Here is a 25238-nt window from a genome sequence, read left to right as displayed (position 1 = left end):
CGTCGCCCCGCCCCACGTCGCCCCGCCCCACGTCGCCCCGCCCCACGTCGCCCCGCCCCACGTCGCCCCGCCCCACGTCGCCCCGCCCCGGCGCTCTCCCGGCAGCCATGTGGGCTTCGGCCCTTCGAGTGTGGGGGCTTCGCGAGAGGTTTCGGGTGCCGCTCGGCGGACGGCAAGTGGTTCTCCTTCCGGGCGGTGCCCGAGGCGTGCACAGCTCGCCAGTCCCATGTGGCAAGAACCTACTCAAGAAGTTTGCTTCGAAAACCAAGTAATGCGCACCGAGTCTGGGTGAGGGGCTCCGGGGTGGGGGCGGTGCCCATGCAGCCGAGGCGACGCTCTCGAGTCAGGGGGCAGGGGGCAGTGTCTACGGGGGGGAGTCCCTGGGGTGGGTAGGGGACGGGGGGGGGGCCGACGGGGCGGAGTCGGTGCCCACGGGGACGGGTCAGTGGGGCGGGGGCGGTGCCCACGGAGATGGGTCCACGGGGCGGGGCTTCACGCACAGGCCTTGCCCTGGGGCCCTCGCTGCGGTCTGCCCGTTAGACTGATGCTTACGGAAAACTTCGCAGGCAGTCGCACTCACTGGTTAGCATTTGCTCGTGTCCCCACTCAGCCCGCTTCCGTAGTGGAGGTCATAACCTGACGGTGCGTCAGGAACGTACGAAGCAAAGTGGTGCGACATTTCTGGTGGTTCTTGTAGATTCATCAGAGGGAAGGAAGAAAGCGCGCGCGTTTTCTTCCCATGTTACTGCTTCCTTTGTTGGCCTAATTTGAGGATAGTTTTCTTACCGTGACAGAAGTAGAATACAGTGTGTTGGTTTTCGTCGCACACTTTCAGTTCTGACTATGGTAGATAGGGTTGTGTGCTTGTTTTATTTTAATAGCTTAATTTTAAAAACATTTGCAGAAAACTTGGCAGAGTACAGTTAGTTCCCGCGTAACCACACCCCACGTCTCTTACGTTAACATGTTAGCGGGGCACATTTGTCACCTTAAGGAGCCAGTACTGATACGTGATTATTAACTGAAGCATATGCCTTGTTCCAGTTTCCTTTTTTTTAAAATTTTGTAATGTTTATTTATGTTTGAGAGAGAGAGAGAGAGAGAGCATGAGCGGGGGAGGGTCAGAGAGAGGGGGAGACACAGAATCGGAAGCAGGATCCAGGCTCCGACCCGTCAGCGCAGAGCCCGACGCGGGGCTCGAACCCACGAACCGCGAGAACCCACGAATCGCGAGATCGTGACCTGAGCCAAAGTTGGGTGCTGAACCGACTGAGCCACCTGGGTGCCCTTCAGTTTCCTTAGTAAAAACACCCTTTTTCTGTCCCAGGACCCTATCCAAGGACCCCATTACATTTAGCCACTGCTCTTGACTGTCTGTTTGGTGACCTTGATGGGTTCAAGGAGTTACGGTTAGATATTTTCTAGATATTTCCAGATATTTTCTGCTCCTCTCTTTGGATTTGTGTGATTTTTTTTCTTCTAACGATTATGTTGGCATTGTGGGTTCTTGGGCTGAAGACCGTAGAAGGAAAGTGCTGTTTCCATCATGTCTAGGTACATGCCATCAATATGGCTTGTCTCTGTTGGCATTGGCCTTGATTACGGTTTGAGGTCACATCTGTCAAGTTTATAAGTTACCTACTCCCCATTCCATATTATTGTTTTTTTCAGTGTTTGTTCATTTCTGAGGGGGCCAGGCAGAGGATCCAAAGCAGGCTCCAGGCTGAGAGCAGAACCCAACGTGGGGCTCGAACTCACAAACCGTGAGATCATGACCTGAGCTGAAGTCAGACATTCAACCGAGTCACCCAGGTGTCCCCCCCATATTATTTTCTTTAGGGGGACCTCACCGTGTGCAACCCCACACGTCAGGAGGGGGAGTCATGCTCTTGAATTGTTTGGAATTCTGTGAGAAATGCGTTTCTTGTCCTGCATTTACTAATTTATGTCAGTGTGGACTTAACAGGTGTTAACTAATACTACTTTATTTTGCTCAGATTGTTTTAGCTCTTTCATTTAGACACACTCATCATTGTGGGTTTTGTGGTGGGTTTAAAAAAAATAGTTTTCTTTTGTGCACTTTTTTCCTGGCACATCCTTTCTGGGCCCAAGAATCGGCCGTTGCTCCAAGGGGCTCTGGTTGCTGTTATTGCAGAACGCCATCAGAAACGATGGTTTGAGAGCTGGCCTGTCCGTTAGGCCTTTTCAGCTGACAAAGGAGAACGTACGTTAACTTTAACTCTGTATATACGCTTGCCTGTAAACGTTTCTATACGTGACCACCGTGTTGGTACACAGAGAGACGAGCCCCATACTGATGTCCACATGGCTCATCCGGCGCCCTTTCCTCGCTTATCTGTAACCTCCCCCTGCAGCAGGTGGCCGGCCTCCCCGCCACCACCCTGCTACTCATCCAACCCCAGCACGTGCATGGCCGCGTGGCCCTGGGAAACTGCTTTCTCAGGTGTGGTACGGGGCTTGGTGCAGCTTGGTAGGCGTTCCTTTAAGATTCTCTTTCTGCACCTTCGGGATTGGAAGTAGACCTTAAGTAAACATCAGAAGGTTGAATGAAAACTGTCTTGTCTCCCCTACAACCCTTGTTGATTAGATTCTAAATTCCTTAGCATCCCAGTGACATAATTTCTGTGCCCAAGTTTAGCCCCTTAAAAAGAATTTTGGTATTGGGGCGCCTGGGTGGCTCGGTCGATTAAGCATCTGACTTCAGCTCAGGTCGTGATCTCACGGTTCGTGGGTTTGAGCCCCACGTCGGGCGCTGTGCTGACAGCTCAGAGCCTGGAGCTGCTTCTGATTCTGTGTCTCCCTCTTTCTCTGCCCCTCCTCCGCTCGTGCTCTGTCTCTTTCTCTCTCTCAAAAATATATAAACATTAAAAAAATATAAAAAGAATTTTTGTATTATAGTATTGAGTTGGTGTGTATAATATTTTTTTCTTTCATTTGCCTTCAGTGTTATAGTTCTTACTTTCTCCCCACAGAAAGAAGTTTTGGTATGAAGGTCCTTCCTTGGGCTCTCACTTGGTAAGTCCAGAGTAGCAGCTGCTGTAGACTCTGGTGGGCGTGAGGTTCCAGAAGTCGGCAAAACTCCAGCCTGGCCGTCCTTCCATTTCCAAGTTTGAATGCACAAGGTCTGCAGGCTGGGACTAGATACACTGGTAGAGTGAATTTTGACTTAAAAAAAAAAAAAAAAAAGTCATACTAAAGTTTTCTGGAATGTTGTCTCTGTTATCAAATACTAACAGTGGTTTTTTGTGTGCATGACACGTGTAGATGTGCTGTAAAAGTTTATATAATAAATGGTTCTTCTAAGAAAAATTACATTGTGTGTTAAAAACCACTGAATTGTGTATCTTTAGAGAGGGAGAATTTTATGGTATGTGGATTATGTTTCAATGAGATTTTGGGGAGCAAAAAATATATACTGACAGTACTTTTAATTTTGGAGGGGCGCTAGGTAAAATCTAGGAAGGATCCAGGTCTGTAAATTGTATCTTAATGAATCAAGCTGAGATGGTTGAGGGTGATGTTGGTTTTTGTTTTTCAAGGTGCTAAGTCCTTCCCAGCTCCCTTTTTGTAGATTAGGACAAGTTTAACGTACAGTTGTAACGTTGGCCTTTCTGTCTGTCCTTCTTGGTGGAGATGTACAAGCCGTCCCAGTTGGGATTCCTAACGAAGACCACCTCAAAGAAAACCAGGAAGGACGACCAGGTGCGCCTGAGAGCCCTGAACGGCCTCCTCTACAAAGCGCTGACTGATCTGCTGTGCACCCCTGAAGTGAGCCAGGAGATCTGTGACCTGAATGTGCAGCTCTCCAAGGTAGACTGGGCCCGGGTGGGAGGAATCGGGGTGAGGCCCGCAGGCCTGCGTCTAGTGGTTAGAAAGAAGGCGCCATGCTAGACTCAGGGCCTTTGAAGTTCAGTAGTGATGCTAAGTGGGACCATTCGAGTTGTGAAGACGGAGGGTACGTGTGCACATGTGTGTGTGGTGTGCAAGCACTGAGGGCGTTGTCAGATGCCCAGGAAGCATGATGGGTGGATGCGTGTGCGTTTGTCTTGGTGAGAAGACAGCAGGTGCCTCCCTGCAGTCTCCCTGTGCCTAGAGCGAGCTGAGCTGGAGGGAAATGGGAAAATAAGTGGTAGTTCCGGCGGTTCTGATGTGCGCTGTGGGCTTGGGGTCAGGGACGATGAGGGTTTGGATTCCGGGCCCAGCTTCACCCCTTGTGAGTGTGTGGCTGGAGATGATGGCCTGTCGCGGTGCCCGCGGGAGCGCCTGCTTCTGGGTGGTGGGTGCCTGGAGCTGAAGATTGCCGATGAGCTGGTCTTCAGCCGCGGCCTGTGGTCCGCGGAAGCCCACGGAGGCGGACAGTGACTTGAGGCTGGGGTGGGTGGCGCTCAGGTGTCTCTGACTTCAGACTTCTCGGCCTGCCGTGTGTACTGGAGGACGACCGTCTCGGCCGAACAGAACGCGCACACAGAGGCCGTCCTGCGGAGGAGCGCCGCGCACATGAGGTGACCGCACTCTTTGTGTCTGCTTCCGCACGCACCTTGTGTTTCCCTCTTGTTGCATTAGGTTTTTTTGCTTTGAAGGAAAATTTTGGACGCATTTTCTTAAATTTCAAGATGTAGTTTACATCTGCACGTGAGACGTCATCTTGGACAGCGGTTCTCACAGTGTGGCCCCAGACTTCTGGGGACTGCTGACACCCAGGTGTCCTTGTGGTCATTGTAGCTTCATGCCATGTGCTCCAGTAAAACACAATGCCACTTGGGTTTAAGGATATCTGTGATGGGGCGCCTGGGTGGCTCATTCGGTTGAGCCTCCGACTTCGGCTCAGGTCATGATCTCACGGTCTGTGAGCGTTGGGCTCTGTGCTGACAGCCTGGAGCCTGCTTCGGATTCTGTGTCTCCCTCTCTCTCTGCCCCTCCCCTGTTCATGCTCTGTCTCTCTCTGTCTCAAAAATAGATAAACATTAAAAAAAAAAAAAAGACTATCCATGATGAATAAGCAAAAGTTACTAATTTTATTAAATCCTAACTCTTGGGTACCTGTCGTTGTAATGTTCTGTGTGGTGGGAAGGAAGCCTAAAATAACCTGTGCTGGTGTGGTTGTCTGGGAAACACACAGTTGATCGTGAGCTGAAATAGACACTGTTCACTGGAAATGACAAGTGAACCACGAGCTGTGGTTTTTTCAGATTTGGGTATTTGACACATTTTCTCTAAAATGAGCAAAGTGAACCTGTCCCTTCAGGGAAGACAACTGACTATACTTGTTGCCAGTGATAAAATTCAAGCTTTCAAGTGAAAATTGATATTAGAAAACCTGTATCCACCACCGTGATTTTGGTAGCTTTCTGATACTTAAAGACTCTCGATGAGAACGTTGGTCATGTTGACAAATGCAGTGTCATACTGGTCAGTGTGTCAACATTCTGCAAATCTGGGTAATTTGGTGAGCCAGTGTTTTCCAAATGACTAACGCCTGAAGTTACAAACTCAAGCATAGGGAAAGAGCCATTCGAGGTCAAGATACACCAGTGGATTTTAATATGACAGTGACACTCATTGATCTGGTTTCAGATTCCACGCTGCAACTAACTTTAACAGTATCCTTTGTTGAGTTTTTGTGGAGTGTTGGAGAAGATCCATTCTTTTCTGGAGTGGTGTTCATTTGCTCCTTTTCCAGTTACAGGGCAGTGTGAGGCCGGATCTTCTTCTAGTCCAGCCAGAATAACAGAGCAGCTTGGGTGCAGTGGGGAGAACGTCTCCCAGTAAGCTGGGCATTAGAGAGATTTGTGACTATGTAAACAAGGCCACGTTTCTCAATCATTTTTTTGGGAATAATTATCTTCAATGGTTTAGTTATTTTTCATTAAAAATCCCACGTAAACATTTAATAGGTTTGTTATCTTGAATGAATGAATGTCTGTTTTTCAGATTCTCACTTTTACTTATAGTGTGGTAGATACAGACAGATACAACACTCATCAACGAAAGCTCTTGGGTGTCCTCAGTAAGTTTTAAGAGTATAAAGAGGTCTTGAGACTAAAAAGTTGAGAACTACCGAGGTGGGTGCTAGGAAAGGAGTTACTGTGTTTTCTCCCCAGTCTTAAGAAATGCAGAAACCTAACCAAGCAGCACTCAGAACTGGATTCCCTCCTTCCCGCTTCCTTCCTCTCTCTGTTCCTCTCGCCTCTCCCTTGTACCTCACACTTCACTTTCAGGAGAGGGGGATGGAATCCTATGTGGAACTAGGGTTTGCACATACCATCTGCTTCAGCTCAGCTGACATCATTCCCAGGAGGCCCTACGAGTCTCTTTAGAGGAGAGGATTAATTGTGTATCAAGGAGTGCTCAGTTAATTTCATTTTTCTCTTGTTAACAGAAACAAGAAAAAGATTTCTGACAAGTGTTGTACTAACAGCATTGCTTTCTGATGAGTTTTTGGGTAATCAGAAAATCCAACCGAACAGACCGTCCCTTTCCCCAGCTCTTCTGCTCACCTGAGGTTTGGTGTAGAGGCTCTCCTGTAATCACGGGCCAGGACCTGCTGTCACTGTGTGCAGAGAGGCTGTGCTCACCAGTGTTTTCGCTGCGGACTGGTTGCAGCCAGTTCACCTTAGTCTGCTTGTATCAGTGACCGATGCAGAGAATGACATGTGCCTGAGAATGGCTGAGGACCTCGGTGCACTTGTGTGGCCTTGGTGCCAGTGGATGTCCACTGGAACGAAGCCGAGGCGGGTTGTCGGTGCCCAGACCACGCAGCCCACTGCCACGGTGCTGCCCGGGAGGCGTCTAAGCGAAGATCAGGTTATTCGTTAGGATCTCAAGAGTTGCATTTAGGCAGCTAAAAATAGTTGTGATGATGTGTTTTGTATCCCTTTTGTGATGTGGCGGTTGCCTGCGGAAGACTTTCCTGGGCTGACGTGTTGGTGTTTTGAGTGACGTGATAAGCAGATCTTCTGTCTTACCTCTCCGTGAGGTTACTGTATATTTTTCTGTCCGCTAAGCGTCACCTGCAACACACGGTGTGCCTTGTCTCTCTCCAGGCACATTTTGATGTCCCAGCAGACCCTGAGGAACGTGCCGCCGATAGTGTTTCTTCAGGACAAAGGAAACGCGGCTCTAGCCGAGGTAAGGCTAAGGGACCTTCCATAATGAGCTTTTATATGAGTAAGATTTTATATTTAATTTTGAGAGATTCAGATGATGATGTATACAGTTAAAGGAAGCAACCCTTGGCGGGTACAAATGAAAAGTGAGGCTCCCATGCCTCTGTCCCGGCCAGACTCCCCAGAAGGAACCACTCTTCAGGCTTTAAATTTTAACTGCTTACCACTGTATCTCTCACCAGGACACCAAGTCTCTGTTTCTTGTCTTACAAAGTTGATGTAGGCAAAGCCGCCTCCCTCCCTGGATCTGACCGTCTATAGTTACTTCACACCAGAGGTTACTTCTGCAACTGTTTTGTATAATTTCCCTTACTTTAAATACTGTTAATTATGAGGTCTAAAACCTGTGTGTAAATATATGTGTGTATATATTTGTATCTGTGTGGTGTTACCTGGTGGTCATTAAGATACGTCACACTTTTAAAAAGTTTACAAAACCCCCAGTAAGTAGCACTTATGATTATGATTAGGTAGCTGTTATTCACTGCAGGACTAGGTAGTTTTTAGAGCCACAGAGGAAAACAAGTCTAATCGGACATTTTTATCTTTGTTATTCATTATACAAGCAACACTGAAAACCTTATACAAACAATAACCTTGACAGGTAGGGGCTTTTCCTAGCGACAAAAGGAGACGGAGGAGTGAAGTGACCAGTGCCAGCTTTAGAGAACCCAGGAGAGCATAGGTTAGGCGTGTGCCGGGGAGAGTGCAGCAGGGAGCTCACGCGTGCGTGTCCGGTTGAGTTGGTGGAAGGAAGTACCTCTGCTCTCACCATCCCAGGCTTGTCCCTCTCTCGCCAGCGAGGTCCTGCCTGGCTCCGTGGGCTCCTTTCTAGAAAAAGTGATTGGAAGGAGGGAGGCGCGGACAGTGCTCAAAGCATCCTGGAGCGGTTCTTTCTCCAGAGATGCTGCTGCTGGGTATTCGCGGTGGAGGCCCCGCGTCTGTCCTCTGTGCCCTTCCTGTGCCGGGGGCAGAGTTAGGCTTCTGCCTGGCTCGCTGTCACTGTAGTCAGAAGCAAGCAGGGGCCCGACCGAGGGGTCTCTGATGGGGGCAGGTGGCTAGCCGAGTGCACGGTCATCACGGTCATTGTTGGCTGGCTCTCGCGGGAGTCAGTGCGGTGGTTTTGGGACCCTTGTGTCCATTTGTGAGAGAGTTGAAGTCAGCCAGTGGCAAAGTAATCTGGATAGACACGCAGATTTGAAGTTGGGGTTTGTGGGTGAAACTTGGAGTCTCGTACCCTCGGCGCACGTGTGTGTCGTGTGGGCTGCACGCGTGGAGGCGTTGCGGGCGGTGGGAAGTGGTAGCGGCCGGCGGTGGTCGCAGCGCGTACTTCGCGGTGTCAGGAAGCAGAGCGGCACCAGCTCCGTCCAGGCCGAGCCCCGAGGGGCACTTGGCTTCGCTGCCGTCACTGCCGGTAGGCCCCGACGTCCCTGGTGTCGGGAAGAAAGCGGGAACGGAAACCACAGGGAGGTGCGGCGCGTGCCCTTCCCCCGCAGCGGATGACACTAAACGGTGACCACACCGCGCGTGGAGGAATCGCGGGGCTGCGGCCCCGCCACCCTGTGGTCCCGTGGAAGCCGTGCGCGCACATCCTGTGACCCAGAGCTCCCGCGGGGGGACCCACGGAAACGCGTGTCCGCCAGAGGTGTGCGGGTGCTGGCGTTGGTCTTTCTTGTAGGTGCCTAGCTCTGGTTCGGCCGTGGAGGGGTGAACGCGGAGCCCCAGGCGAGGCCGTGGTCCCTGTGATTCTGTCTGTGGGACGTGCAGGGACACGTGCGACCGGTCTGTGGTGACGGAAGTCAAACTAGTGCCTGTCTTTGGGCAGGGAGTGGGCAGGAGGGGCTCGAAGTTTCCTGGGGTTCGTCTCCTTAAACGTCAGGGGGATGTCCACAGGCACAGTCCCTTTGTGACGTGTCATCGAGCCGTATGCCTTGATGTCCTTGCGCTTTTCCCGTGTATTACATTTCAGTCAAAGGGTTTGTACGATGTCGATCTTGTCATAATTAGAAAGGACGAAAAGTAGATTTTTAAAGAAAATACATAAACTGTGTTCCCAGCGTTGGGATTTATTACACATTTGCTGGTCTCCCCGCTTCTGAGAGCAGGCGTGGGTGGGCCGTGCTCGCCTCGCCCCACGGGCCTCATGCTAGAGCCTGGGCTTCTCCTTGGGGTGGGCACTGAGCCGCTTCGGTCCTCGCCCGAGGTTCTGTGCGTGCGGAGTTCGGCTGGGACTCAGCCCTGCAGCCTGTGTTGACGTGTTAGGGTTTGGTGGTGTCTGCACTGGTTCTTTGTTAAGACTTTTAACGAAAGCTTTGCTGCGGCAGGATTTACCCAGAGGCCCGCCCCGTCCTCACCCTTCCCACCACCCATCTTTTCTTTTTTTAAGTTCTGTATCTCTACACCCAACGTGGGACTTGAACTCGTGACCCTGAGGTCAGGAGTCGGATGCTCTTCCGACCCAGCCTACCGGGTGCCCCAAGTTTTCCTCGTTAGATTTCTGCAATTTCACACCTAGGACGTTGTCTTGGCACCTGGCTGCTTTTGCTCAGCACTGTCTTCGAGATTCACGTTGTTTCGGTGTGAGTGATTCCTTTTTTCTTGGTAAGTGGGGTCATTGTACGAGTACGCTACGTTTCATTTGTTCACCTTCTCACGGACGTTTGTCTGTCTTTCTAATTCTCGGTTGCTGTGAGTGAAGCTGTTGTGAACGTGTGTGTCCACGTTTTTGTGTGGATGGACGTTTCTGTGTCTCTTAGGGCAGCACGTAGGAGTGGCAAGTGTCTGTAATTGTGAGGAAGCCGCCGGTTGCAGGTGAGCGGGGCGCCGTGGCGTGGCTCACGTGTGTCTTCTCGATGACTAGTCGAGCACCTTCCCCTGTGCCTGGTGGCCTTTCCTTGTTTTGTCAGGTCTCACCAGGTCTTTTGCCCAGTCGTGTGAGGTGCGCTCAGGGTGGACCTTCACAGGATGGCCACGCGTCCTGTCCTTGTCGGGTGCGAGCACACGTTCTCCCAGCCAGCTTGGGAGACCCACGCTTGGTCCTCGTGTTGTGGCATCGTTAGTGCTGTTTCTGGCATTTTCTGTGGACAGACTTTTCCCTCGGTTCTGCCGTTGGTTTGTGATGATGCGGTCTGCTGCTGCAGAACGCCGGGCCCTGGTCCCGGATCTGGGCCGTCCCGGGCCGGCACTGTGGCCAGGTAGGGTCCAGGTGTGTGTCCTGGGCACGCAGGTAGAGGTGGGAGCCACCCCCGGTATCCAGGGAGCAGGGGCCTGTGTAGCGCCCTGGGCTCAGCAGTGGTGTGCGTGCCCCCACCGAGGGGAGCTCTTGTTTCCAGATTGGGCCCCTCAGACACCTTGGAGCTGGATTCGCATGCTGCGCCCCTGACTGTGGCTTTGTTGCTATGCCAGGAGGCTTTCTTTTCCCAAACACACAAGTTCTGTGGCAAAGTTCAGTTTAAGTGTTTTATACAACTTCATTCGGAATCAGGAAACGTTACTTAATTGAGCTGATAGTTAACTGGTTTCTTCATAAATTTGACTGAAGTTTACAAGTTTTAAGTGTAGTTTTAGGAAAGCCTCGGTTCGTTATTAGAGAAAATGTGATTGCTAAGTAACAGGTGTTTGAAAGCACAGACTGGTGAATGGCCTCATCCCGGGGGATGTCACCGGAGGGGCACGGAGGACAGTTGGAAGGCCTGTGTCTGAGCTGGGCCGTGGTGCAGGTGGCACAGAGGTGTGGCTTACTGAATTGCTCTCTATGCCCCTTTCCAGGTTGATTGGTTACTGGCAAATGCTGATTTTGGGCCCCCAGAGGAAAGAGAAGACCGTGTGCAAAGTGATGCCAGGTACACGTGGACATGGTTTTGATTGTCCTGGGCAAACGCCCTGGGGTGCGATTCCCACGGCAGCTGCCCAGTTCTGCACCCCTGGCCGTGCACTGCCCCGGCAGCCTGGCAGTGACCTGTGGCGGGTCCCGGGGGCAGTCTGCAGTGGTTCTGAGTACTCAGCAAGGCTGCTCGGAGTGCCTCGGTGGTCTATCCGACAGTGCTGGAGCCCGTGGCATCTGCCATCGCTATGGTGACTCCTGGAGAGGGGACAGGTGTCTCTCCCTCGCCCTGTTTTTCCACTCGGCACATTTTTACTGAGCATGTCCTGTGGCTCTGTTCTAGCATGTACAATACGTATGTGAATAGAACAGACATTGGGGTCTTTGGAGCTTGCGTTTTGCTGGCGGAGACCCACAGGGAGCAGTGAATCCACAGATGATTGTGTGTCAAGAAGGGCATGTAGGACACCCCTTCCGTTGGGGAGGGGTCAGGAGGTGGGGGCGGTGCTGCAGCTGAGAAAGAGACGTGAGCTGTATGTGGAGGGGCCCCGTTCCGGGTTCCGGAAGAGCTTCAGCAGGTCCTGAGCCTGTGTTCTCAGAGCGGGCGCGTCAGCGTCAGGGGCAGCACTGTCGGGACTTGGGTGGGGCCCCCAGCGACCTGCTTCCCAGGGGAGGGGACGCTGCGCCCCGAGGGCCCCAGGCAGCAGTGAGTGCCCGCATCCCGGACCAGCAGGGAGTTGAGCCTCCCGGAGCCGAGCAGGAGGGGGGTCAGAGGCAGGACACGGCCATGTTTGGGTTTTGACAAGTACCCTGAGTGGCACATGTAAAGGACCATACCCATAATTCTGCCTGACGGGCCTAGCACGCTGGCTGTATTTGGGGAAAAGCAACTGAGAGGGCATCTGACGGGAGGGCTGTGTCCAAGCTGTCCTGGGCTGCACCATACACGGGAGCGGAGCCCCTTCCTCGTGCCGTATCCCCCAGCCTCCCTCGGACGTCAGTGGGTCCACCAGGAGGTGGCCAGGAGCCCCCACACCGCCCGGCTTCACCCACGCTTCACCTGACGTCTCTTCTCCCCTCCAGGGGCTGTGGGGCCCTGGACGCCCCTTCACGCAGCACCCAGGGCCCTGCCGCCTGCTCAAGTCTGTGTGGGATTGATCACGAGGCGCTCAACAGACAGATCATGGAATATAAGAGGAGGAAAGAGCGAGGATGCAGGAGCGAGAGCCCCGCGGAGTCTCCACTGACTCACACACGAGAGGGAAACGTGGCAGCCACACCCTGCGCAGATGGCGACCTCTCCCGCGAGAACCACCTGTCGAGGGCAGCGAGTGGCTACCCGGACCCTGACCTGGATGGCTCTCGAGGGGCGGCAGGAAGGGCGGAGGTGACTGAGGGGCGGAGAGGGGGTGGGGTGTGAGGCTCTGCTGGGCGGAACCACGGTCCCACCGCCCGGGCAGCCTTGTGACTTAGCCTGAGAAGGAAGGGGGCCTGTGGGGACAGTCAGGCCTCTTTGTCCCGCTTTTCACCCCTCGCACGCTCCCAGCAAGCAAGGCAGAGCGTCGCCTTGTGTGTGATCCTGCTCATTCCCTAAGCGCTGTCCTCCTGGTGGACTTGGAATGGCCCCACGTCTAGTTTTCCCCCGGGCAGGACAGCTGCCATGCAGGGAGTGTGGGCAGGGGCGTCACAGCACTGTTGGAACGAAGTGAAAGAAACCCTGCTCCACGTGTGACCTAGAGCAGCTGCTCCCGGGCGAGGGGCACCTCCGTTTCCCGAGTGCCATCGGTGTCGAGATGCTGAGGACGGCATCGGCGCGGATTGGATGATGAGACGGGCGCTAGTGAGGTGGAGCAAGGAGGCTCGGGACTTGCTTTTGTAAACAGTGTCAGGAAGGAAGCACTGCTGTCCCCTGGGCACCTTCTGGCGTCTGGTAACAGGGCCGGTGCCCAGCAGGCAGGCGGCACCGGCAACGCGGCCTTTGTGGGCACAGCAGCCCCTGTTGAAGGGACCTGTCACGGGACACGGGCGGACCACTGGGAAGCTCTAGGCACGTAGCTGCCCGGGTGGCACTCGGGTGATCCCGTCTGCCCTGGAAAGGTGCTCGTAGCCGCGCGTGTGGAGCATTTCACCCGGGAGTGCGGTTGCTGGCGTGCGCACTGTCAGCTTGTGAAAACGTACGTGCTTTGCTCTAACCAGGAGTGGGAAGATGCACCTTGAGCCTGCTGTCCGGAAAGGGGAGTTCATTCACCACATTCCCGGGAGGTGGGGACATGCCGTGCAGGGCCACTCGGGGAAGCTCCAGGGTCAGTCAGGAGGCTGAGGGAGAGGACAAGGTGTGGCTTCTGCAGGAATGAATGGCCGAGGCTGGATAGTGTGAGTAGTTTCAGCAGGCTCTGGGCTATAGGAGTGCTTTCTGCGTGTTGAGTCCTGGCCCTGGGGGATGTGTGGCAGAGGAAATACTGGCTGGTGTGCAAGAGCGAGATAAAGGAGGTGGTTGGGAGTGTGTGCTCTGGATCTGTGGGTCTGTACATAAAATGTGAGTTTACAGGGGAATGGTTCACTGTCTTTAGGAATTAGCCCTGGGAGGGGCAGTGTCTCCGCAGCCAGCAAGGCCCCCAAGATGTTATAACATCACAAATACACGGTATAAAAACCCTGACTGATACAGGACCCTGCGGCACCAGGCAGCCCGTTCTGCTGACCGTAGATCTGGTCTCCACTGCCGAAGGTGTCCAGACGTCCGTGTGGAGCAGCGGGAACAAGCCTGGATTCCTGGATTGTGAGCTCAGTGTGCCGTGGACGGGGACGTGCCCGTCTGTGTTGTGTGTCAAGTAACGGGCACTGGGAGAGGCCGGTGCAGGGTGCTGGCCTGCTCTTTTCTTTCCTCTTTTCCACCTGTGCTTCCAAAAGTCAACAAATGGCAGGAAAAAGATGTGTTTTTAGACCGGGAAATTCTGTGCTCCGTACTCCTACCGATTGTCTTAGGTTCTCCCTGTAAGTACAGTTGGAGACCAGAAACGGGGCCAAGACTAGAGCGGAGACCGAGGGGCTGCCTGGTGGTGTGGACTGGTTTTACAGAGTTAAAGGTCACTTTAACAGCATCTCTGTTAGCTGCTGGCATTTGGTACTCTGCACCTTTGTAAGGGTTCATCTTCTCTTTGGGGTGGAAAGAACCCTCACTAAGCACAGGACCTCTGAGTGCAGAGAGTGCTTCCTACTTCACCTTAGCGTTTGTTAGAAGGACTTGGAACTTCAGGTACAGCGTGTTCACGGAGCTTCTGGGTTGTGCATGTGGAGGTTTGCGGGTGGGCCTGGCAGCTCTGTGCCTTCCTGGCGCCTTCTTCTGCCTCGTCCCAGGCCACTCCCTCTCGTACAAGCCGGGCGTCTACGGGGGAGCTTCAGCTGGCAGCCAGCAGTCCCACCCTGGAAAGGACTGAGTAGCCTGAGAACAGAACTGAAAATAACCACATATCAAGCAGATGAAACACCGAACAGGACAGAAAATTTGACCGGCTTCCATGGGAAGACTGCCCGGAAGACCATCGTTTGCAGTCTTTGAACGCTCACTTCATGTTCGGAAGGGTTTCCTCCCTCGAGTCTTCCCTCTGACATCTTGGCCTTTTAGGTCCTATCAGTAAAGTTCAGGATATCTCCAACTTTTTTTAAAAAAATTTTTTAATGTTTATTTACTTTGAGAGAGACAGAGACAGAGCATGAGCAGGGGAGGGGCAGAGAGAGAGGGAGACGCAGAATTGGAAGCAGGCTCCAGGCTCCGAGCCGTCAGCACAGAGCCCGACGTGGCGCTTGAACCCACGAATGGCAAGATCATGACCTGAGCTGAAGTCAGATGCTCAACCGACTGAGCCACCCAGGCTCCCGAGGATATCTCCAACTTTTTTACGGCACCTTTTCTGTTCAAGAGTTTGTGATACGTGCATTGTTTTTTTGAAACTGAAAAGTGCTTAGAATAAAGCATATTCAACGCGCCCGAGTTAAATCTATGACACATGTAAGCTCTAGAGTGAAATAAATGATCCATTTGCTCCCTATCACCCCGTGGGAGGGAGAAAAGCCTGTGCTACTCCGGCCCTTACTTCCCTTGTGTTCCGCGCCCTCCTGTTGAGGTGTGGAGACCTGTTTCTGAAATCCCGTGTCCCAGGATTTGCTCAGTTCTTACTTAAAGGCTATCGAAATTACATAAAGTGCAGAACTGGGAAGAATGTGTCACGTGACAAAATAGAACTCACAATTGCCTTTCGATAGGTTGAGATGTAGAACCAAAGTTAATCAAGTGAAGCTTGATAGGGCCGTATGTAGATTCTTGTGATTAAGATTTAAAATCTTAATTATTCAACTGCAGCATCGTACCGTCAGTGAAAGCAGTCTGGTGGTTGCAGCATGTGTCCTAACCAGTCTGTGGCCGGTGTGGCTGTGGAGGAAGGGGGGAGGGGGGAGGGGGGGGGGGGGAGGAGGGAGGTGGTGGCAGGAGGCCATGGAGGGAGGCCGGCCCTGCCTTGTATACTCATGTACACAGCTGTCGTCTAACGTTCAGTTCCTGGAACCTAGGACTTCCGTAGTGGGAAGGGCCAGAGGGGAGGGGGAGGGGGAGGCAGCCTCCAGAAGTGGCGCGGTGATCCCGTAGCAGCGGGGCACCCTGGCCGGGACCCGACAGCAGACACTAAGTACGAGGCAGATTCAAAGTGCCCTCAACCCTGAACTCCCAGCCTGGACACCACCCGCACCCCCCCCCTCCCCCCCCCAAGTCAGAGTCGGCCTTGCGTCTGTAGGTTTGCCTTGGGAGTCAGAGGTTCTTGCTAAGCATCCTTCCACTTTCACACTTAAGCCCTTTTCCCCTGCAGTCATGAGCCCAGCCCCCACCCACACCAGCCTCTGGGCTTGCTTCTCTCAGGACCCTGGTGGCATCACTTGTAACAGAGCCTCACTTGGCACCACCCGTCACCTGCCCCCGTTCCTGTGATGTCATGTTTGCACGTGCTCTTCCCCCCTTTCTGCCTCACCTTGGGGAGCGGGCCACCTTTGGGGAGCCTTCTGTGAACGCCCAATTTTGGTTGCGGTGCCCTAAATTCCCACAGCTACGACCTCACTGCACTGATTGCTGAGTCAGCATCTTGTCTGCCTCTTGCATGAGGTTTCCCAGGCCAGAGTATAGTACGTGTTGATCGACTAATGGACCGGCGGGGTCTGCTCCGAGTCAGGGGTAGGTGTTAGCGCTGGCTCAGAGGAGCACGTGGGCAGTAGATGCAGGCGTGGCCTGAGGCCCTTTTTCACCCCGGGCCTGAGAAAAGCTGAGGCAAAGCAGAACATACGGCCAAAAGGAAGACTGAGAAAGAGCCACCTGTGACCAGATTGCAGCAGAAAACCAGGGCTTCGGGTTAAAAGAAACGAAGAAGGCAAGGTGCAGCTTTTGTATATTCAGGGAGAACACAGGTGCCGGCCTCGTGCTGCAGGGAAGGACTTTCCGTCCGCTTGGCTCTGAAGCCTGCCGCTCTGGGCTCGGTACCCAGTCCGCCAGCAGCGACCTCCGTGCTCACCACCCTCGGTGTCCGTGGGGAGAACGGAATCCGCTTCAAAGGTCAGCGAGGGTATACTGAAACGCGTGAACGCCGACTTAGCGGAGCCTGGCACGTGCTTTGTATTCCCCTTCTGCTTAGGATCTTGGTTTTATTGACGAGCAAAGGGATCGAGGGGAAGCGTTCATTCAGTGTCTGGTGGAGGGTGTGCACGGCCTACGTCACGAGGACGCGCGGAGCACCGTGTACACGTGCTCGCACTGGAGGCCCGGCGGCCCTCTGCAGTGTGGCCCCACAGACATGGCTAGGTTTTCACGTCTTGGTGACACGCCAAGATGATAGGAGAGCAGAGTGTCCTATTGGAAGTCACACATGTCTGCCAGCAACAAACACAGAGCTTCATAGGTGAAGATGTCCCTCTAGGACCCTAAAATCCTGTTGTGAGAACAGAGGCTCAGCGTTCCGGCCTCAGGTTTATCTTGAAGAATGTGAGCACGCGCCTGTGCGACTTGTTAGCATTAATTTGAATACTGTACAGCTCTAGGAAGTTGAGTTTGAGGAACAGAAAGAAAAAAAAAGTTAAAGTTAATGGGACCTAAGGGACCTGTGGGATCCCACCAAGCAGACCAACGTATGCATTGTGGGCGTCCCAGAAGGAGACAGAGAGAGAGAGAGAGAGAGAGAGAGAGAGAGAGAAAGTAAGTATTGGAAGAAACAATGGCTGAACGTTTCCCAAGTTTGAGGAAACACCCGGGAAGCTCAGTGAACTCTCAAGATGAACTCAGAGACCCACACTAAAACACATAAACTTTTTGTTTTTTAATTTTTTAAAAATGTTTATTTTGGAGAGAGACAGAGTGTGAGTGAGGGAGGGGCAGAGAGAGAGAGGGAGACACAATCCGAAGCAGGCTCCGAGCTGTCAGCACAGAGCCTGACGTGGGGCTCAAACCCACAGACTGTGAGATCATGACCTGAGCTGAAGTCGGATGCTTAACCGACTGAGCCACCCAGGAGTTCCCCCCCCCTTTTTTTTTAAGTTTATTTGAGAGCAGCAGACAGCATTAGTGGGGAAGGGGCAGTCAGAGAAGGGGAGAGAGAGTCCCAAGCAGGTGCTGTGCTGCCAGCCCAGAGCCCGGTGCGGAACTCATGCGAACCGTGAGATCACGACCTGAGCAGAAATCAAGAGTCAGACACTTAACCGACTGAGTCCCCCAGGCGCCCCAGATACATAAACATGCGAAAAGCCAAACAAAGCATCTTGAAGCAGCAAGAGAGAAGTAAATCAATACATATAAGGGAATCCCAGATAAGATTAACAGATTTCCATCAGAAACCAGAGATCAGGAGGCAGTGGGTTGATATACGCAGAATGCTGAAAGGAAAAATTTTCAACCAGGAATTCTATATTCAGCAAATGTCCTTCAAAGGTGAGGGAGAAATTAAGACATTTTTAGGTAAATAAAAGCTGAGGGAGTGCCATTACTATTAGACCTGCCCTTGAAGCGATGCTTAAGTCCTGCAGGTGAAATGAAAGACAGTGGAGCATAACTTAAAGCTGTATGGAGAAATAAAGATCTCAGTAAAGAAAAATTCATGGCCAATTATAAAAACTAGTATTTTTAGGACAGTTTGTAACTCCACATTTTGATTTCTACGTAATTTAAGAGACTAGTGCGTTCAGAATACTTGTTAATTTATGTTTTGTGACAACAACTCAGAGGACTGGGGACAGAGACGTTAAAGGAGAGTGTGTGTGTGTTACCGAAATTAAGCTGGTATAAATACAGGGTGTCGAATGTAATCCTCACGGTAACCACAAAGGAGACAGCTGTAGTGTATATATACAAAAGGAAATGGGAAAGGAATTTAAATGTTTCACTACTAAACAACGGCAATAACAAACTAAACACAAAAGAAGACAGTAATGCAGGGAATGAGGGACAAAAAGAAGCTGAAGGCACATAACAAATAGAAAAATGACAAAAGTCCTTCTCTGTAGTTATCTTACATGTGGATTACAAGTGAATTAAACTCTTCAATGTAAAGACAGAGATTGCCAGAATGGATAAAAAGCCATCATCCAAATAACATGCTGTCTCCAAGAGACTCTAGATGCAAAGCTATAAATAAAAAGTGAGAGGATGTGAAAAGATGTTCCATGCAAATAATAACCAATGATAGCAGGAGTGGCTACACTAATATCAGATAAAAATGTGTTTAAATTTTCAAAAATTACAAGAGATAAGGGAGGGCACTATAAAAACAAATTTCAATGAAATGATACATAACAAGTACAAACATTTACACATCTAATGATAGGCCACTGAAATGTGTGAAGCAAAACTTGACACAACTGAATGGAGAAACAGTTCTACAATAATAGTCGGAGACCTTCATACTCCTCTCATAACCGTGGGCACATAAACCAGACAGAAGTAGGGAAATCGAGGACTTAACACGATAAGCCAACTAGAGTGAACACGTACCAGACACCAGCCAACAAGAGCACGTGCGTTGCTCTCAGGTGCATATGGGACATTTTCCGAATGTCAGGCCACATATTAAGTTTCAAGAATTTAAAAACAAGGCTGTCCTGCAATCTGTCACCATAATGGGATGAAGTTCAAAATCAGTAACAAATAAAATTGGAAATTACACCAACACAGTCTTAAATAACCAACAGAGAAGTCATCACAGGGAGATTAAAAAATAACTTTGAGATGAATGAAAATGAAAACAACACATCAAAACTTACGGGATGCGGCAAAAGCAGTGCTAAAGGTTATAGGTATAAATGCTGACGTTAAAAAAGTCAAGATTGCAGAAAATCAACCACCTAACTTTACAATTTAAGGACGTGCAGAAAAAACCCAAAGCTCTCTGCCTCTCCCCTGCTCGTGCTCTGTCTCACTCTGTCTCTCAAAAATAAATAAATGTAATAAAAAAACTTTAAAATGGCACCAGGTCATTTGGAACCATAGTTTCTGCTAAATGTGATAAAATACAGGGTTTTTTTTTTTAATTAAAAAATAAATCCAAGTATTGGCAAGGATACGGCCATGTGAAGTGAAATAAGCCAGTCACAAAAACACATATCCTAGAGAATTCCACTTACACTGGGTGTTTAGAGCAGTCGCCGTCATACCTGTGGTGGTGCCAGGGGCTGGGGGAGCCGGGAGCTAGTGTCAGTGGGCAGAGAGGTTCAGTTTTCCAAGACGGAAGCGATTACAGGGGCGGATGGATGGTGGTCACAGCTGCACGTCAGTCCGTTACACTGAAATGTATGTTTCCATGGTTTAGACAGTGAAGTTTCTGTTGTATTTTACCACGATTAAAAAATCAGAAGAAAATGAAATGGGAAAAAAGTACAAATATCACTCAAAGATTCAAGAAAGAGGTAAAGTTTTATCTTATTTACATTTGTAATACTTCTGAAAAACATACACAGGTCTGCAAACCCTTACCTGAAATCCTTAGGGTCTGAAGCAGCACATTGTGTCAAAAACATTGTTAAACGTTTAAACGTTCACATTGAGTAGCTTCACCGGAGGAAGGACTTTGGGGAAAAAGGAGGTAATGATAATCGTGATAGTTGACATTCACCACACGCTGACTGAAGGCTCGAATGGTGCAAACTGTGCTTTGTGTGGACACAGCCGCGTACCCCTCACAGCCGCCTGCGGGTGCCGGCAGCCCGTGGTACAGATGAAGATGCGGAGGTTCCGAGCGGCTCTGGGATCGTCCTCCAGCTCAACTGAGGCTCCACTGGTCCCGATGCCTTCCTTGGGGTTGAGGCATTACAGCAAGGCGATGATGGGGTCCCCTACCTTCTGTCCAGGCAGCCAGAATCCGGCTGAGGCAACACGTGGACCTCCTCAAAGCCAAGGCATCGAGGCGGCCCCGTCCTCGCCAGCACCAGGTTTAGAAATGGGCACTTGGCCAGTGAGAGGCGAGGGGGCAAGAGGAGAGGCCCCTTTGCCTGCCTCTGGACACTTGATCGGAGATGTGCCGGGCAGACCTGACAGCATAGGAAACCATGGCCTGGGCTTGTCTGAGCCGCGAATGAACTTCTTCACTGTCCTGTCTCTGTCCTCCTCTTGGGCAAAATGAGAAGTAGTATCTGCGTTGTTAAAACAAATTCACTTAGTCCTGTTAATTGTGCTTAAAAGCATCCTGATTCCCCAACTGAAATGGGGGGGGGGAAGGGGTGTGGGCCAGCCCATTATTAGCCATTAACACCTCAGTGCTAATGAGTCACTTGGGCAACCACCTGACATCTTGAAGAGCAAAGATGAGCCTATGGCGCCAGAGGATTGGCGACGACAAAGTCTAACGTTCCCTGTGTTCTTCTGGCATGACTGGAAGCACTTTGTATTCATTTGATTCTGGGAGGCAGAGGCGACGTAACCCATCACAGAGCCAGAGTCAGCCTGTAGCCGCGCTTCTCTGCTGCCCCCCTTATTTGTGGGCAGGGGAGCCCCTCAGCGCGAGAGGCCGCGGCTCCCACACCCGCCTCCTGCCAGGGTAGAGAGAGCTTGGCCACCGGGCCAGCCCCACTGGGATGGGGCGAGGGCTCCCGGCAAGGGGACGAGCCCAGGCCGTGGCCGGAACTGCGCAACCTTGCATCCGATATGCACTTAGCCCACAGGCCAGCCGGTTACTACATTCTGGCAATTTTCTGGTTGCCGAAAGAGGTCATCGCCCTCGTGTTTTCTTGGAGGTCCCTTCCAGTATGTGACAGGCTCAGTGTGTCTGGGGTAGTGGGGACACCAGAGAAAATCGGGGAAAAGACAAAAGGGGGTCGGGGGGGGGGATGGGGGGAGGCAGAAAGGCGCCCTGGCCGGCGAGCCCCAGGCCACTCGCCATGCCGGGGCGTGGGCTTGCAAGACCAGTGCTCGTCTTACGAACACGGAAACTGAGGCCCAGGCAGAGGTGAGCTCGCCGGGCGCCCAGGTCAGAGCCCGTGCCCGTAACCGTGGATGCCGGTGCCTCCGAAAAGACAACGCACGGGCACGTTTCAGAGAAAGTTTCCCTAGACCCTCGCTGCTCACAGGGTGGCCCCAGTAGAAGCGCGGGAGCTAGAGCCCCATTCCCAGGGCGAGTCCACACCTGGGGGTCTTCCAGGCTCCACAGATGCCTCACGCGCACGTCCCGCACGAGGAGGCTGGGAAGCACGGACCCAGCGAAACCCTCACACCAGCCTCGTGAGCAGGCTAATGAGCCCGTCCGCATTCTGACTTCCCACAGCTGCCTTTGGGTGTGAGGCTGCCGCTCCGTGGGCGCTCGCTTTGCTCACTGCAATCCGACGGACTCGCCTGTCTCGCCCCCGTGACTTTGTTGGGGCAGGGCAGGTTGTCCAGCTTCAGTGCACGTCTCTGGGGGGGCTTCTAAACCAGACCCCGGCCCGCCCCGGCCTTCCCGATTCAGCGGCCGCGAGCTGCGCGGCTGCCTTTCCGTTGACCTGGTGGTGCCCACGCTGCCAGCTCAGGAAGCACGCTGTGCAAACCATGAGGGCACCTCGAGGGAGAGGAGGGGAGCTTCGCTGTCCTCGGGACGCGCCCACAAGAAGGGAAGCCAAGGCCGACAGCGACTTTCAACCTCAGCCGCACACCCAAGCCCCCGGGGTGCTTGCCGAAGACCCCTGTCCCGGGCCCCTCCCACACCAGTGCATCTGCAGCGTGCGGCCAGGTCCTGCCTGGGCAAGGGTCCTAGTGGCTCGAGTGAGAGGCTGGCGTGGAGAGTCCCTGCTCTGTGGGTGACTTCCCTTGGCCAAGTCTTCCAGTGTCCCGTGTGGTACAGTCGCTGGCTCCTCCAAGGACCCGGACCCCCTCGAAGGAACAGAAGTCTAGCTTTGTAGCTTACTCTCATGTCCAGGAAGGAAAGTCTAGGTGTTAGATGAGAAATTACAGGTCCTTGGGCGCCTGGGTGGCTCAGTCAGTTAAGTGTCCAACTTCGGCTCAGGTCATGATCTCCCGGTTCATGGGTTCAAGCCCCGGGGTCGGGCTCTATGCTGACAGCGCAGAGCCTGGAGCCTGCTCCGGATTCTGGGTCTCCCTCCCTCTCTTCCCCTCCCCTAGGTGTGTGCTCTCTCTCTCAAAGACAAAAAAAAAAAAAAAAAAAAAAAATCACAGGTCCTTTTAAAGCTGTCCGCTGCCTTGAAAGGGAGGGGGCACAGGTGTATTTACATCGATGAATGAGGGGCACTTACCTGGGACAAGGGGTAAGAAGAAGGGACAGAAATACAGGATCAGGAGGAGGGGTTTGAGGAGGAAGGCACAGATGCCCACACAGGTCCAGGTAAGGGAGCAGAGGCCTCCCAGGGCTGGTTCAAAGCATGAGGGGGCCTTGAGATCCTGCGGCCCTGCCCGTGGCACTCCCACCTCAGACCTGATCAAGGAAGTTTCCAAGTTTTCCTATTTGTGGGACCTGCTCCTGGGCTCCCAGAAAAGCTACACTGTAACATTTACCAAGGTCAGAAAGACTTGGCAAAACCTCAGATTTGTGGCTGTATTTCTGCCCTGGGCACACACTGCACGCGTGCTTCGTTATCAAAATAGAATCTGACATAAAGTAAGAGGAAAAAAAAAAAAAAAAAACCTCCTTGGTTCCCTTGAGATTACAATCACACAGCCCCGCACGTAGTGCACATAGTTAAAAACCTGTCTGTAACTTTCCGTAATGTCCTTCTTCCTGATGATTTGGAACTCTTTATGTAACACACACATATGACCCTGCAGCAAACGTTCCTTCCCCGGAGCACTCACTGGCTTCTCTGTGGAGATTGTGTGTCCCCGGGAGCTGTCCTCACCTGGGCTCCAATAAAACTTTTTGTTTTTTTTTAATTTTAAAAGGGGCTTGTTCATTTTGCATCCACAAACCCCTTTCCCCCTGTTCATGGCCTGTTAAAATGGCATCCAGACCACAGATGCCAGTTTCTCATGGATTTTTCTGGATCTGGTAACTCACTGTTTCTCAGCTGCGGTCCTGGGGGCCTGGGGCTGGACCATCTCCCGCACAGCCTGCCGACACCCCCACCCCCACCCCCTCTGGGGATTTAGCTCCTGAGACACAAAACAGGTCCCTCCTCCTCCCAAGATCCTCTGGTATAAGGGGTTTACTGCTAATTATTATGGGAAAACAAGGAATTAATACTTGTAAATGTGAGGAATTAGAAAACCGTAAAGTCCTGAGAGTCTTGTAATCTGGTTCCATATCTGTTTTCCTCGAGAGTGTGGAAGACAGCCCCTTTCTCTCTCCTGCCTTCTTCAGGGTTCTTGTTGTGGGTGGGCTCACCCACCCTCCCCTCCCCTTCAGACCCAACCTAAAAGGAAGGGCGCCCTGACCCTTCCCAGCCCCAGATCGCGGCCCCTGGCGTCAGGCAAAACTCGAGCCTGTGAGGACTGATGTCTACACCCATCGGATGTTACTCTCACCGGGCTTCAGCTCACGGCAAAGATCCACATGAGGCATTCCTCGCAACACAGTTTTCACCTGGATACGCGGCCTCACCGTTTCAAGGGATATGGGAGTAAAGCCAAGCAAAGGGCTCCTGACTTTTACAGCTCAGACCAGAGGGTACAGTGGATGGTTTGGATTCACAATCGCCAGTTCAGAAAAGCCCACCCTGGCTGGTCCTCTGGGGCCTGCCTTCCTTGCTTGTGATACCAGCCCCTTTAAAGGGCTTCTTCAGGAATCAGGTCAGAGAACCAAAACGAAGTTCCCTCCCTCTCTCCCGTCCTTCCTCCCTCCCTCCCTCTCCTCCCCTCCTCCCTCCCTCTCTCTCCTCCCCTCTTCCCTCTCCTCCCCTCCTCCCTCCCTCCCTCCTTCTCTCTCCTCCCCTCTTCCCTCTCCTTCCCTCCTGCCTCTCTTCCTCCCCTTCCCTCCTCCCTCCTTTCCTTCCTAATATTTATTTTATTCTGAGACGGAGAACCCTAGCAGGCTCCGAGCTGTCAGCGCAGAGCCCGATGCAAGGCTTCAGCTCAGGAATCTTGAGATCACGACCTGAGCCACCCAGGCGCCCCCAGATCGAGGTTGTCCCGCAGCGGCTTCCAGTCCCACCCCCTTTGCTGACGTTTACAAAAGGCAGGAGAAAACGATTCAGTAGCAAGAAACTCCTGTGTTTCCATCACCCTCAGGCCCACGTTGTGCCCCACGAGCTGCGGAGGGACGTTTACTGACGTTTTCGTACCTGGAGCCCCCGGAGCCGGGCGTGCATGCGCGGCGCCTGCAACCCCGGGGTCGGGACATTCCGGACCAGGGTCCCCTCCGGCCGCCCTCGCTGCCCTTGGGTCCGAGAAGACTCCATCCGACCCCAGGCACTCAAGTCCGCGCACCGGCTGCGAAAAGCTGGAACCTCGGGGCAACGCCCCCCTCCCACGCCGCCCCGGCCCGCGTGAGCTTCGGGCGGGCGCTGCGGGCGCCCAGGGGCTGAGGTGAAGGTCGTCCGCTCGGCTCGGCTGCTTGGGACCCCCCAGTCCACTCGGGAGCAGGTGTGGCTTTGGGGTTCCAGCCGTTTGTTTCAAAATTGCAGAGCGACCCCAGCCCGGGGCGCGGGAGGGGGACGAAGAGCCGGGGTCGGTAGCTGGGGCGGCCGGAGGGGCGGGAGATGTGAGCCCGGGACACGGACGGGGCGGGGGAGGGGCGGGGTCGGTGGGGTCGGTGGGGGTGGCCGGAGGGGCGGGGTGGGGGGGGGGGGGG

The 25238-nt window shown here is 52.8% G+C and overlaps 1 protein-coding gene across 2 annotated transcripts; it reads left to right on the top strand.

Annotated features, from left to right (window-relative positions):
* Window positions 1–85: 85 nt before the first annotated feature.
* Window positions 86–14996, top strand: RBFA (ribosome binding factor A). 2 transcript variants are annotated; one of them, XM_049620295.1, is made up of 7 exons: window positions 86–268; window positions 2994–3036; window positions 3655–3831; window positions 4411–4523; window positions 7065–7149; window positions 10956–11029; window positions 12094–14996. In XM_049620295.1, exons 1-7 carry the CDS (start codon window positions 108–110, stop codon window positions 12428–12430), a joined length of 990 nt encoding a protein of 329 aa, XP_049476252.1. In that variant the 5' UTR covers window positions 86–107; the 3' UTR covers window positions 12431–14996. The 2 variants fall into 2 exon arrangements, with proteins under 2 accessions (XP_049476252.1, XP_049476253.1); XM_049620296.1 differs by having other exon boundaries at window positions 207–288.
* Window positions 14997–25238: the final 10242 nt, after the last annotated feature.

The sequence above is a fragment of the Panthera uncia genome (genome assembly GCF_023721935.1).
Source record: "Panthera uncia isolate 11264 chromosome D3 unlocalized genomic scaffold, Puncia_PCG_1.0 HiC_scaffold_8, whole genome shotgun sequence".
In the NCBI taxonomy this organism is placed as follows: Eukaryota; Metazoa; Chordata; class Mammalia; order Carnivora; family Felidae; genus Panthera; species Panthera uncia.
This window is presented reverse-complemented; position numbering and strand designations above follow the sequence as displayed.